At 31.0% G+C, this 16,554-nt stretch overlaps 1 protein-coding gene across 2 annotated transcripts in view; it reads right to left on the bottom strand.

Annotated features, from left to right (window-relative positions):
• Positions 1 to 16,554, bottom strand: part of LOC142321450 (uncharacterized) — a 223,196-nt gene that overhangs the window by 92,632 nt on the left and 114,010 nt on the right. For both annotated transcript variants that reach the window (XM_075359537.1, XM_075359536.1), the window contains exon 2: positions 10,751 to 11,759. In XM_075359537.1, the coding sequence (XP_075215652.1) occupies positions 10,751 to 11,695 (945 nt within the window). In that variant the 5' untranslated portion in view covers positions 11,696 to 11,759. The remainder of the gene's footprint in view (positions 1 to 10,750; positions 11,760 to 16,554) is intronic.

Raw genomic sequence — 16,554 nt, 5'->3', positions numbered from 1 at the left:
GTAAAATCAATAAATAATACAACTTACGTTTAAGATGAGATACATGGAGAAGTCTTTGTACTTAAAGAAAAGTCTTAAAAATCAACCGTACAATTTTTTAATTAATAAAAATTAATTCACTTTATTAAAACAAAAAAATAATTATCACTTTTTTTTTTATTACATCGTTTCTTCACACATAGAACACTCTAAAAAAATTCAGAATCTTCACTAAGTACATAACAACGTTACACGATTTACAAATGATAAACCAAAACTTAACGATAAGAGTTAAAAAATATTAAAATGTAATTAATAATAAAAAATCGATTCTTAATTAAGTCCAATCGGTAGATGTCGATACATATCGAAACATATGGTAACATTTCAGTAAAATTATTGAATAATAATAATAATAAAAACATACGTCTGATTACATAAATTATTAATTATAAAATACTAACTAAATCGTCAATCTAATGATATTTTTATAAATAATTAATGTAAATATATATATAATACAGACATAAAAATCAAATCAATCATTAAAATTCCAATATTCTAATAATACATTTAAATAGCCCGTATTATTCCACACCTGTAGTGCACATGTATGAGAACATTTAATAAGTATTCTTCACTCTCAAAATTAAAACTTAGATTACAAAACAACAATAAAATAAGACACGCAGACCAATCAACGAATTTAATTACAATTAATAATAATATAATTACGGAAATTTACAAAGAAAATAAAATGAATAATAAAAAATTAAAAATGATACTTGAAAATAGTCTAAACACTTCTAAATATCTCAACAAGTTACTTAAAATTAATACATAAAATAACAAAAATGTATCAAAAAAGTAATATTCATAAATAACTATGTTCATTTAGCTATCCAAAGAACTTTCTTCTAACCACGGATTTCAAAATGCAAGAAAAAAATATTAAATGCCACTAAATTCCCCCATCACAGAAGTTTATAAATGAATGATTTCCTTCAAATAAATTTTTTTAGAATTAAAATTCAAATAAAAATATCTGTAACCAAATTCACTATTTAATAAATAATTTAAATACAAATGATAGGAGAGTAAAATCTGAAAATCACTAAAGAAATGCCTTTTTTACATTATTATAAGAAAATAAAAATGCATAATGAATTGAAACAAAAAATCGCACGTAGATAACTCGTATAATGAAAAAACTCTATACGAATCATTTACTAATAAACAATTATTGGTAATCTGTATTACATCACTATTCATAAACAGTAAAATAAAATTAATTGTAACTAGACAACTTTCTACCTTACAGTATAACATTTATTACATAGACGGAAAATTTTAGAACAGTAGTCAACACATAAATAATACTAAATAGCATTCGCTTTATAATTTCATTTTAGATGATTTTCAATGTAAAACCCCCAACTGAGTTACAGTATTTACATAAATAAAACTGGAAAAATGATTTTGTTTTTTCTGAGCGCATATTTTACTAGTAATACATTTACACCACTCAGAGACACTCATTTTTCAGTTCACAGATCGAAGACCTTAAGATTCAACGTGACTATACACTCTTAACTAAAACAGAAAACCCACACAACAAACACTACGTACCAAAACATTACACAGTTTAGTACAATATTTACTAAACGATATTAAAAATCTCGCTTAATATATAAACAATAAAAAATAAATTTTTGTAATAAAAAAAAAGTATTTAGGAATTCTAAAATACTTTTTTCTAATTAAAATCCCGTCGGTGACTGCTAAACATCCCAACAGAGAGTGCTAAATGAACCAGAGAGAAAACAACTGCAGACGCTATTAACGGGCAGAACGGGGAGAAACAAAGAATTCTCCCGTCGGTTTCGCCTGAACAATAGCTGACAATAAACTCAAGAGAATAAAAATTTATCATCCGATATATAGTTAAAGAAAACTCTAAATACTATTTCAAGCGAGTAGACTTCCAAAACAATGATAAAGTTTATAAAAAAATATATATATATATATATATATATATATTAAAAAAATCTTAATCTTAAGTTAATCTTTATTATTTTTCAATCTTTAACACGTTTAGTTACTTGAGTGACGTTTTACACGAATTACAGATTTTTAAACGTTATTTATATTCATTCTTTTTAGATGAAAACTTTGATAGATTTCTCGATCAGAAAGATAACGTTATATCTTTCATTTTTCTCTTTTTTATACAATTCCGTAGCAGCAAAATATTAATTAAATACTAATACTAATTAAATGTATTATTATCTATTTACTCTAAGGACTTCAAAACAAAAGAGTTCTCAATTCGGCGAAAATTTTTTGTTAATTAATTTTTTTATTTGTACGGAGATTTCTCTCGAGATCCTGCTGCACATATATATTTTTTTTTTCAGAAGTTTTCTTAAATAAAGAATTAATTTTATACAAAAATTGATTTAATTTCTTTTCTATCTTTGTTCAGATTATTACTTAGAAATAGAATAATGATAAATTATTAGCCTGATTTCATAATGATATTCAAAATAGTTATGAGTGTAAATTCAAATAAACGATTTGGAAAACTTAAGATGAAAAAATAAATTGCACTTGCTATTATTCTAAAAAAACCTTAGCTCAAATCGGTGGCAGTTTTATATACTAGCTTCTTTCCATACTTAGAGATTTATTTTTATCATGATGCAAGTCAAGTAGTTTCCATTAGCGAATCTTATTATTCTTTTTTTTTTTTCATAATGGTAGCGTTGTTTTGGAGTCTTATACAATTAATTAAAGTTAAAATAATCGTAAAATAATTTTTTTTTAAATTATAAAACAATAAAATACCAAAAATAAGTTTTATTAAAAACTTTCTTTTTACCGACTTTTCGAAGAAAAGTACGGTATTACTTTCGCTCGCATTGTGTGAATGGGGATGAAAATGAATTTCCTTGTTTTGAGGTACATAAAAATACAATTTTCTTAAAATCGGATTTCCTTATATGTATATATATATATAATGGACCAAGGAGTATAAAATTGTGTGGCTCGAAAATTTCCAAAACTTCTACATCAATTTCTTTGAAATTTACATAGCTGTAGTAGTATATCTGAAATTGTACAAGAGAAAATTTGATGAAAATTGGTTGAGTCGTTCTGAGTCAATATTAAGGTCGAAAAAATCGAGTTTATGTTGACTGTGTAGTGTGCATTTTATACGTGCTTATGCAGCGAGTCACAGTGGTGAGCGAGTTGAAAATTTTTTTTTTTTTTTTTTAATTATGCAGTGCTTTTTTGACGTGTAACTTTTTTTATGGACCAAAGTTTTTTTTCTTTTGTAAACTTACTGATTAGAATGAGTTGATACTTTTTCAAAAGGAAACAAAAAAAAAACGTAAAGTCGGTCTAAAAAAAACTTTTTTAATTATTACCTACATTCGGACTTTTTTTAACCTCCCGGACTAACGTTAAATATTGGTTCAGAGGATGAGATGAAATAGGAAATTGTAGTGTGAGAATACCATGCCTGACCAGGATTCGAACCCGGGTTCTCCGAATGAAAGACAGAGATTCTACCATTCGCGCCAAGGCGGGTAGACCTTTTTAGTCTACGCTGTGTATTTCATCGATTCTCAAACTTTTTCGCCAACCGCCCACATTGAGAATCAAACATTTTCTAGCGTTACCCAAAATTTTTAAACTTACCAGCTGTTAAAAATAATAATTGCAATTGCTGTTTTTAAAAATGGCATATCCTATTTCTGAGTTGGAACGTACATTTTCAGGGAAAATAATTTTTGCCTTTCTTTTTTTTTGAAATCAGCCATCGCCTTCCCAGACCGCCCTTCTTTTTTCCTGTTTAGCCTCCGGGAATTACCGTTAAGAGACGCGTTCACCACTAGACCAACCCGGTGGGTTTCCTAAACCGCCTGAACGAACCCAACTTTCTATGGGCATTCTACCGCCTCTCGTGAAGGCCTCCAGCGCCGTCTTTGAGAACGAATGCTCTATTTGGTACTAATCTCTGTAAATCAAAATTTAAAGAAAACTACCGGGTTGGTCTAATGGTAAAACTCGTCGTCATAAATCAGTTGATTTCGAAATTGAGAGTTCTAAAGTTCAAATCCTAATAAAGGTGATTTACTTTTACTCGGATTTGAATACTAGATGGTGGTTACCGGTGTTCTTTGGTGGTTGGGTTTCAATTAACCACACATCTCAGGAACGGTCGAACTGAGACTTACAAGACTACACTTCATTTACACTCATACATATTCTCTGAAATAATACCTTAACGGTAACTCCCGGAGGTTAAACAGGAAAAAAAAGAAGTGAATCGTAAGCAATGAACTACATAAGTTCAAAGTTTGTAAATGGGAAATACTGTGTGGAAATTTACATGAAATGAAAAATGTCAAAGTCAGATTGAAAATTTCAATCCGATACTTTCCGGTTAAAAATCAAGGTACTACCACTTCACCAAGTTTTTAAAAAAATAAAATAAGAAACTGAATTACAGCTTTATGTACACTATTTTAAAAAATAAAAATACTTACTGATAATAATAATAACGTATTTAGTAATTTATAATATTTATTTTTTATTAATCTACATTCTCTTTATTGATATGTATATATTATTTACTTAACACTAAGTATATATAAATATATATACATAATTTTAGTTTGAGCCAATTCTTGCTATTTATCTGTAATCATATCGAATACAACATTATTACGAGATAAATGGTTGCTATGATAATAAGATAATATTCATAACGGAAATGATAACGTTTAAAACTTTTATTAAAAAAAGAACAAAATGAAAAAAATTAAAGTACAAACGCAAATAGTAATTTTCAATTGTACTTCTTTTTTTTGTAAAAATAAGATAACAAAAAAATAATATTTTTTCAACAAACTAGCCAAAAGTAATAAAATAAATAAACAAAAGACGAAAGATAGTCTTAACAGTAAAACTAGATCAGTGATTTTATTAAGCAAACTCTTAATTAAATCATTACATTAGTTTATTATAAACCTAAAACCTATTTCCCTTAGCGTAAACACTAGTTATTAACCGAGCAGAAAAGAGAGTGTATTAAATTAGTTATCAATGAACAGTACAGAGCAGTTTAGTAATTAGTGTGTTTATGTACGCGCATATGTATAAAATTTAACCCGTTACGTAATTTAACTTTAAACACAAAATTATTCACCATATCTACACGTCAAGTTTCAAAACTTTACTACATTTAATCAAAAATTGATTATACTTATAACGGGTTGATCAACGTAAATAAAACGTCATCAACCAACATTTTAGTAATATTAACGCAGTTATTACGTGAACTTAATATTTTACAACAATTTTATTTTAAGTATTATTTTTATTTTACAGATAATTTTCTTCTTTTTATTGCTTCATAATTAATGTTTTTATACTTATTTGTGTTAATACCTTTACTAACTACTGGTGATTATAATTTTAAGAAATAATTCAAATAAAAGCCACTTTTGAAGGTTTTAATCATATCAGAGTGAACTTCTTATACTACATTAAAAAAGTTCCAACAAATTCAATCCGTAAAACATTTTGATACAAACATCTTAATTTATAATTTCAATTATAAAAAAAATATATATATATGTATATATATATATATATATATATTTACTATGGAGCAATAAAACGTTATTCTATGTTCTTTTCTTCACTGGAGTTCTCTACTTTATGCATTATAGGCCTACAAATAAACTGGGACATAATATAACAGCATTATAAATTCAGCTCATATAATTGATTGATATAAATATACATAAAGATACAGTTTAGAAAATTTACCTATTATTTTATAGGTTTCATTATCTCGAAACTACGATAACAAGCAAAATGGATCATACGATATTAATTTCGATTTTATTTTTGAATTTCGCCGAATTATTAAAATTAGTGTATATATATATATAATGGATACCATGAACAGGTATTCGCTTTTGATTTAGTATTACTCGCCCATTCCCACACCGATTCTACTGGAACTTTACAGAACGTTTAACGAAGATTTTAAAAATGTTCTGTGAAAATGTCAATCTTCTGGGATTTATAGAAACAAAATGGCGGTTTTCAAATAAAAACATCAATTTCAGATAAACCACATTTTTTATTAATTACAAAGCTTAGCTGGTAAAAGTTATTCAAAATAGATGATGTACTGTTAAACAGCTGTTCAAATTGAATAAAACAAGTTAATAATTAGTCATACCCATGACTTATTAACTAACTGTTTTTAATTATTTTACTTCTAATTATCATGTTTTTAATAATTTTTACCCGCTAAGCTATGTAATTAATAAAAAATGTGGTTTATCTAAAAATTGAGGTTTATATTTGAAAGCCGCCATTTTGCTTCTATAAATACTAGACGGTTAAATTTTCACAAATGTTTTTAAAACCCTCGTTAAAAGGTTTGTACAGTTTCAATAAACCGGAAGGAAAATGGGGTTGTGAACCTTCGTGGGACACACGGTATATATCGTAAATCTAATATACTATCTTTACAGTATAAATTATAATAAGTATATTTTATTTACTAAGGATACACCTTTATATAAAAGCGTCGATCATAATAACTGTCTGACTTTGTACTTATCCTTTCTTCATATATCAACTTCCCAATCACTAAAATCCAGGAAAAATGAAGTTTAAAGAGAGAGAAGTTTTAACTATAAGAAATTGCTGTGAAATGTTTGTTTTTTTTTAAATACCACAAAGACAAGATTTAATAAAATTGAAAGTTTTTCAATAGTAAACTTATTTTTAAAAGATGAGACCTACGATACGAACATAAATAAAATGTATAAACTTTACCCTTAAAATTTAAAATCCGCTATTTTAAAAACTAATAGAAAAATCACTATTAAAATAAAGTATGTGATCGACAAATGTTTAAACGTTTAACCTAAATTGACTTATTTTTTTTTTAATTCAGCCAATTGTAATTGAATTTATTCGTTTATCTGTACATTTCTGGATAAATTAAGTAATTATGAATATATTTAAATGAACTTCCTATATATTACGAAAATAGTTACTTCCCGAAAGTAGTCTCTCTACGTTCCACCAAACGAACTTAAAGAAACAAACTGTAAATTATTTTGACAATGTTATTTATACTGCAGAATAAAACCCTTTATCATATAAAATATGAAAATAAAGGTATAATTTCATATTTTCACGAAGTTGATAACTTTTTTATCATCTTTTTTTGTAAATCGTAGGATTGGTATGGAGCTTACCTCCATATATCACTATTCTCCGCAAGTCCCTTTAACTCCTTGTAACTTTCACAATCCATTCGACCATAATCTCAGTCTTGGCCTACCCCTATCGTTTTTCCCTTCCGCAGTACCTTCAATTATTGTTTTAATTAACTCATCAACAAATGGTCCACCCATTTGTCTCTTCTTTACTTTAAAACACTGAAGAGACAAGGCTTCGCCACATCTATCCTCCTTAATAACTGTCCATCGGACACCTAGGGTGTCCGATGAAGAGTTGTTAATGAGATAAGAGTAGATAATTATATAAAGAGTTATAAGGATAAGGTTAGTCCTTATAGTTGGTTGTCCACCTATCGGACTTTAATCGATCTGCGGTAACACCACATTTCAAAAGCCTTCGGCCTCCTTTCCTCTTCAACCCCATCGTCCACGTCTCACTACCATATGAAAACACACTCTATACAAAGATTTTTAGCGTTTTTTTTTCCAAAGGTCTTTATTAGAAGTAAAAAGATCTTCCTTTAATTAAATCCATTCTTGGCCAGTATTATGCGATTTATCACTTCCGTGCTTGATCTACAATTTTCTGTAATTCTGTAACTCAAATACGTGAGAGTCCAAATTTTTTAACTTCCGCTCCGTCCAGCATGCAATGCACTTTTACTAGCTGTCAATTTACCACATGAATCTTAGTCTTTGTTTTACTGATCCCGGATGTGTCCCTTCCTGAGACTATACAAGGATGCCAGGAACGCATTACTAAATGCAGTTGTATAAATCAATATTTTACCAAATATATATATATAATCAAAGTACGACATAATTTTTAAATAATATTAATATAAAGTAATAAACTAAAATATAACTTACAACAAAAAAAAAAAAACATTCGGTTGTTTTTTTATCTAATTTTAAATACCTAACCATTAATTTGCCCAAAGATTGTGTAGATGGCGTCATTAGTAACAAAAAAAAGGTTAAAACAAGAAATTTATGCAAAAATATATAGTTATAATGGAAATCAGAGAACTAGTTTTTAATGTACTGTAACAATAAGAAAAAAGTTACATTTTCAGAAGTAATAAAATTAGCATACTCCATCATGAAAAAAGGGGAAACATAGAATTAACTTTTACAATAAAGCTATGATATCATTATGTAATTTAAAAAATGAGTAACTAGGCTTGATAAATACAAAAGAAAAAAATGCGTACAAATAAAAAATATAGCAACGATTACGTAAGATAAATCACCTTTATGTTATGTTTATTCCTAATAATAATTTAAATAAATGCAATTAATAACAGGTTTTTTATCTCCTGGAAGCATGCTTTCAAAATTAATACATAACGGTTTTTTTTTTATGAAACAAGACTACCAATCAATCACCTACTTATTAAAAATAATAACATAATACTGTATTTGTCATTTTTCACCAAATATACTGCAAAATTCTAATCCAATTGCTCGTTCATAATTTCATCAACAGTTTACTTTTCAACCGACTTCAAAAAAAGAGGTTATGTATTCATCAACCCGTGTACTTTTTTTGTGTATTCACTCATAACGTTTTTTCTATTAATCCGACTGAAATGAATCTTGTTGCGATCGTCGCAGCTGCTTTTCGTGGTGGTACCATGATGTTGAAAAAAATGTTTAAACGTAAAAGATCATCTGTATACTGACAAAAATATTTTTTCGCCGTCCGGCGGATACATACGTACAGTGGAGATCCTTACATCGCATATGTATACGTCACGTTAGATGATGTTATATAATCTATGAGTATCTGTACAATATATGTAGCAACGTTAATAAAATCATCAAAAATCGAAATATCTCGTCTTAAACCTCCAATACATATTATATATAATACACAGCACGGATAGCATCAGTGGGAATCTTATAACTTTATATACGTGCATCACATCACATGATCTTTTGCGGTCTCTCGAAGGTCGGACAACTAAATTTCTTCATAATACTCGTAACACTGTTGACATGTGATTAGTAATCAACGTATCGCCGCCTTCGGAGAAGTATAGCACGTTATTCAATCCTGTCCAAGGTTTCTCAATCTTTCCGACTCGGTAAGTGATTTTTTATCGAGCGTGCTATTCGGTACCGTGAATCTAAATTACTCAAAGCTAAACAGTCTAAGTTGAAAACTAATGCCACAAATTTATTTCTGTTTCATACAGAGCAGGTTGAACAAAACAACAACGGCCTTTGACTGGAGACAGTTGCATTATATCAGTAAAAAGGAGCACATTAACACCACTCAATAACTTACCGTTATTAATCAGATACAGAAAATTATAAAACAATTACTTTAAAAAAAAAAGAAGATTAGAACCGACATCAAAATGAGCTAAAAAAGGACGAAAATAATTTCATCCAAATACTTAATTAATTCCTTCGACACTTTTCTCAATCGCCGCTAAAATACATGATCATACGTATGTGATTACTTGGATGGACCCTATAGATGGCGTATAAAAAATACGTAATAATAGCAAACGGAAAAGCAATCAAAGCCCATAAATATGAACTCCACTGATGTAATATCGGTATTGGAGTTTATATATTATATAGTATTATAGAATAAATTTATATTATATCTAGAAATTAAATTTGAACAAGCAGGCGTCCATTCAGAAAAATGCCTAAGGAATTAATTAAATATTTGGACGAAATTATTTCTTACTTTTTAGCGCATTTTGATTTCCGTTCTATTTATAAAAATAAAGACTTATAGTAATATATTTAGAAATAATAAAAATAAATATATATATATGTACACATACATATGTGAACTTGATGGGCATGTTGGTGTGGCCTAACAAAAACGCACAAGCAAAAAATAAAATATACACACCTAAATTTGCAACTGGCAAAATTATCATGCATTTTTAAGCAGTTTTATTAAATTTCAATATATAAGCGTACACAGAGATACACAGCTTAAACAGAAATAATCTATCAAAATATGATTCAAGAATCCAACAATTCTTCAGAATACGTATCATTTTTTGACTTAATACCGTACTGGGTTTCTCTAAACTAGTTTTTATAAGCAGAAATTTTCATTCAGTGTGTTTTATTAGGAAAAAGAATTAATAATAATAAAATAAAACGCCAAGAAATATTGAGGAATATTACTTTGAAAGTAAAAAAAAAAAAGAAAGTATTTTGTCTATTCAATTTTTATATTTCAATTGGCATTTCTACAGAAGTTCTCGACCGGTTTAAAACTATTTTAAAGCGGATAAACTCATCTTGAACAATTAAAAGATACTTTACAAAATGTTTTATTAGTATAAATTAAATATTTAATCTATACAAAAGAACGCCTCTGAAAGATGCGCTTAACTAAAATAATAGTATTGTGAAAGCATTAATTCATGCAAAATAAATTAATTACTGAACAAAATGAGTTCATCTATAAAAATGACGTGTACAAAAACCGAATTACAAAATGAACTGACCTTAGTTTCCGTAACCGGAGATGGTTTCGATTTTTTGGGCGGCGGTGAGGTAGCAGGCGGTGGTGACCCCTCTGCAGCAGGCGTCGCAGGTGGAGGCAGCGATGGTGGAGGAGGCGGCGGGGTAGTAGGCGTATTTTTAGCGGGCGGTGAAGGCGACGGCGGCGGTCCCGGCGCGTTAGGAGGTCCCGGACCCGCGGGAAACACTACGCGTTGCACTGCAGGTCGCACTATACCGTTCACATCGGGGGTGGAAGGGGTCGTCGTAGCGGTCGTCGTAGCCGCAGCAGCGACAGCAGTAAGAGCCGGAGTGTTGGCCGACGACGGTTGACCGGCGGGACACGAAACCGGAGGTTTCGGCTTATCCCTCGCCTTGTCCCGGCGATGGCCGCCACTCGAACCCCGTTTACTAGCGCCACCGTTATTTCCATGTTGCTGCTGTTGTTGTTGCTGCTGTTGTTGTGTCTGTTGTTGAGCAGCCTGTTGCTGCTGTTGTTGTTGCTGAGGTTGTTGCGGTTGCTGCTGCTGTTGCTGCTGTTGTTGCGACGGTTGCTTACCCGCTTCACCACCGTTTTGTTCGCCCGGCTTCACTATTTCGTGTTTAGCCTCGGAGGTCTTAGTGCCCGGCTTGGTCCTCTTTATCTTCATCTTGAGCCCTTTGTCCACTGTCGCCGAATGCTCTACCGCCAATTTAGCCGCCTTACCCGCTGCGGTCGCCCCGCTACCGCCGCCAGTCGAGGCCATAGTCGGGCCACCGCCCCCGCTACTCGTCGTCCTCTCGTTCGTTTTCTCTATGTCCGCATCCAGGTCTATGATGAGGTCGCCGATACCGATGTCCCACTCGTTGTCATCGTACTCGAAGTTGGACTCCGCCTTGGCCGCCGTCCTGGGGTCTGCCACCTTCGCTCGGTGGCCGTCCAACGGGCTGTCTCTCATTGGGGCAGCCATGGGGTGCCGTCTGTTGAGGGGTGCCCGGGCCCGCACCCCCCCTTCCCCACCACCATCTTATCCCCTGCGCAAACAAAAACAAAAAAACACTGATTAGCGGCCAAATACGCTACAGTTTACGGACGACTAATTACCAAAGAAAACTATAATTAAATACAAATTTTAAAAACGCACGTATCGACACAAGAAAATGTTTACGTGTCGACCACCGCCTTTGACGATGATTCTATTCGATCAAAAACGCGGTTTATTTTCACTAAACGACACTTAAAAAATTCACAATACAGGTTTTAGTTTTTCACCATCACTACTCGTTTGACTCGGCAGATTCGCCGAGTCCACTGATATCGCTATTACCGACAATTGCGATAACAACATAATACAATTATCAAACGCTAGCACATTATATGTAATAAAAATATTTCTACCGTTATTATAGGCCGAATAACAACATCGTATAGATAAATTAAACTTTATCGTAATACTAATTTATTTAATTATTACTGTTATACCGTATTATTATATTAAATACCACTTTCATTATTGCAGTAAATTTAATTAACGACCGAATAATATGGCACTGAACGGAACGAGGACACAAAATAACAATAAAAACATAAAATATACACATTAAAAAGTAATAAAAATAAGTACACTTGGTTTTATTAACCGTAATCACACACAAATATCTATCGCATCGTTCTTAAAAGAAAAAAAAATGTTAATGACTTATAAAACAAAAAATTAACTAACTGAACCGATAATTAACCGGTCGATCCAAGGACAAATTAACCATCAACGATTAACCATTTACAACGATAAATCTTGTATAGAAAATATTAACGAGACGTAACAACCCGTATTTTCTTATGTTAAAAGTGCAATGGAAGGATTAAAAAAAAAGAGTTAAGAAACAGACGATCAGAAATACTAATTTAAAACGGAAATAAAATTTACAAAGTCGCCAATATATAAGACGAATGAAAACAGGATACAGAAAAGTATCGACAAAACATTCTTACAAGAAAACGTTTAAAATATTTAAGCACATCACAAAAAAGATTTAATTGAGAAAAAAGTGTGTAACGCTTACATTAAGATATCTCAACTGCTTTAACCAAATAATAATATAAATAAAACTCTTCTATATAAAACGATTACCGCGACGAGAAAGAATATTAAAAGTAAAGTTGGCTTAAAGAATGGAAGAATTGCGTGTGAAGTTCTGGAACTAAGAAGAAAAAAATCAGAAATTAGTAGGAAATACACGGACCAATAAAGGCTGAAAATAATACTAACAACAATTACTCGTCGACTAATTCGTCTCCTGAGTTTTATACGATAACACCTGCGTTAATAAAAACACATAAAATTTTAACAAGTTCATTCAAAGTTTAGTAGCAATGGAAGATCGTAGTAGCCAATATACACAGATAGTTTCTTCCTACGTCCGCTTCCTTTAACAAATACCATACAAAAAATTCACATCTCTATTCAACTTGAAATAGAAAAAGAGCATTAGGCAAGATTTACATTAGAAAAAAATCTTTTGGTCAATGAAATTGCTTAGGATGATAAAGAAAAGCAAATAAAATTTTAAAAATATATAACATACTACTGTGTTTCCTCTTTTTAATATTTATTTTCAACCATTAATTCAATGAATTAGTTAAAAAATTTAGATAAAAGAGACAGTTCCCTCTAAAAATAAGTTGTTTTTTTTTATTTTTAATCAAACAATATAAAAAATAAACAACAAATTAAAGAAGATTTCTATTTTTTTTTTAAACAGAAAACAAATAAAATATTCTTTAAATAATTTACTCGAAAACAAATACTTTAAAAGAACTTTTAAGCACCCACGTAAAAAATATTTATAAGTAACAATAAATTTAAAAAAAACACGTATTAAATCACTTTAAATCGTGTCTCCGATGATCTGCAAAGTCATTTCAGACGTAATATCAGAATACTAATCGAGAATGATTAAATTTTCTATTATTTTTTTTTTCATTTATGAATTAGTAAGCAAGCACACGTTGATTATATTGAATGATATTTTTGAATAAGATTTTTTAAAAAGAAAAAAAACTATAATTTACCATGACTTAACAACAATTAACAGTTATCGTACTGAAAATATTAAGAAATGAATATTATTTTTATTTTCCTGTATACGTTGCAATCTGCTAAACTGGTGAACAATAAGCAACCCTCCCACGGTCCAATGAGATTAGAATGATATGTATGACGTAAATGAGATGTAGTACTGACTCAATCCGACCATTCCTGAGATGTGTAGTTAATTGAACCCCAACCACCGGTACCCACTGTCTGGTATTCAAATACATAAAAACAAAAAATAAATACGTTGAAAAAATGTCAAAACAAAGTGACAGAGTTTTTTAATCGATAGCAATATGAGTAAAATTCCAAACGAAATTAACAGAAAAAACATAACAAATCTACATAGATTTATAACAGTAAACTACGTTAAAAACATACCTTCCTACGTGATGTTAAGTTTAAATAAATTTCTTTGTTTATTACCGTGTGGGCGAAAAGTCCCTTTACATGTTAATAGCGCAGTATAAGTAGACATGTAGGTAAATATTGTTATGAATAAAAAAACAGTATATTTCAACATTTATGTTTAGTTAATATTAACATTTATTGTGAATAACATTGTTACAAAGGTTCGAGGTTCATTTATTGGTTTGGAAACAGTTCATTTAGCCGAGTGCAGATACTCAGAAAAATATGGTAAAGCGCCGTCTTGTTGAAGTGTAACGATATCAGCTATTCTTCTTGTCGTTAATTCTGGAAGTAACCACTTGTTAATCATGTGAATATAGCAGTGCTGCTTCTCAGAGCCATCAAAGAAATACGGTCCAAGCAGATGGTCTGTCGTTAACAATGCCCAAATCATAATATGCGACGGATTGCGCTAGACTTCCTCATAAAACTGCGATTGTCTTTTGCCCAAAAAATGACGTTACGATTTCGTGAGCTACGATAAATCGCACTCTCGTCAGAGAACAACGTTTTTGTGTTAATCATATGATTAACAAGTGGTTGCTTCCAGAATTAACGGCAAGAAGAATAGCTGACATCGTTACACTTCAACAAGACGGCGCTTCACCATATTTTTCTGAGTATCTGCAAACGGCTAAATGAACTGTTTTCAAACTATAAATGAACATTGAATCTTTGTAATAATGTTGTTGAGAAAAAATTTGACATATACTGCTTTTTGTATTCATAAAAACGTTTATTTACATTTATTTCAAAACACACTTCATTTCACAACTGTACTATGTTATTAAAAAAAAATTTGACATATACTGCTTTTTGTATTCATAAAAACGTTTATTTACATTTATTTCAAAACACATTTCATTTCACAACTGTACTATGTTATTAAAATGTAAAGAGACTTTTCGCCTGCACTGTACTTTAAACATCATTCGAAATGAATTCAAAACGAACAACAATTTAAATCGAATTATTTTAAGTAGAAGATCTGGTAGAAAACTTCATTTGTTTGTACACCCAAACAAAAAAGGATGGATAAGAAAGTTTTTCTAAAGAACTAAACCTAATTTTACATCGTTTTTTTAATATTATTTACGGAAAAAAGATCAAATTTTGTTGTTTCAGCCGATCGTAAATTAAGATTCGTCAAAATGTTAGGCGAGATATAGAAGCCTGGTTGCTTTGAGCAAGGAAGACAATCTATCCTTTGAATGGTTTCGTAATCTCATATTACGTTTCTTCAATCGATTCGTTCGTCTTTATTTACCATATTTTATCACTTGTCCTTACACACGATCGGTTTCCCCCCTTCTTTTAATTCTTTGGGTATAGATCAAACACCACTAAAACCATATTCAGAATGTCGGGATTTACAGAGTTATCTTCGGTGCGAACTGATAGGGGAGAATGATGACCGATGGCAGCAGAAACCTTTTCAAAGTGAAAATACTACCGGTAAAACTAGGCTTCCTAATCTCTACTAAAATATAAATATTGTTTGTAATATTTGAAATAAAATATCAGAGGTTAATCCGATAGCTTCGATTAAATTTTCATATATATTCCGTATACAACTAATTAAATAACTATTAAAACAACGTTTTGAATTAATAAGCAATTCTTTAATATAAAAATAAACATACCGGTATTTTTTTTGTCTTCACTCATTTGACTGGTTTGATGCAGCTCTCCAAGATTCCATATCTAGTGCCAGTCGTTTCATTTCGACATCCTACATCCCTAAAAATTTGTTTTACATATTCCAAACGTTGCCTGCCTGCACAATTTTTCCCATTTACCTGTCCCTCTAACATCAAAGCGATTATTCCAGGATGTCTTAATATGTGGTCTATAAGTCTATCTCTTCTTTTAACTAGCACATTAAGTTCTTTTAGCAACCACATTAGGCAAGTGGCGGCGGACGCCATCTCTGGGATGCACAAGCTTAGGAGGACTGCTCGGAAGGATTACGGGCTGTCGAGCCGTCATTTGTACATGATGTACCGAGGTGTCTTCGAAAGTACGGCCTCTTATGCTGCGTCCGTTTGAGCGCATAGGTTGAACAGAAATTGAGCACTTATTCAGAATGTAAAGAGTGCCCAGCGCAGAGCCTTAATAGTATGCACTTGTGTTTTTAAAACAACTTCCTACGAGGCTACCACTGTACTGGAAAGACTCTCCCAATCGATTTAGTGGTGAAAGTTCGGGCGGCCTTGTGGAAGTTGCGAAGAGGCAAGGAAGCCGAGGATGCGGTTTCTAGCCGGGCCTGTACCGGGGCGAATCGGTGATGACAGTGCACCGGATATAAAACTTTGGTTCAATTG

The sequence above is a fragment of the Lycorma delicatula genome, chromosome 3, assembly GCF_047948215.1.
Source record: "Lycorma delicatula isolate Av1 chromosome 3, ASM4794821v1, whole genome shotgun sequence".
Lineage (NCBI taxonomy): Eukaryota > Metazoa > Arthropoda > Insecta > Hemiptera > Fulgoridae > Lycorma > Lycorma delicatula.
The sequence above is the reverse complement of the archived record's forward strand: the minus strand, read 5'-3'. Positions and strand labels throughout refer to the sequence as shown.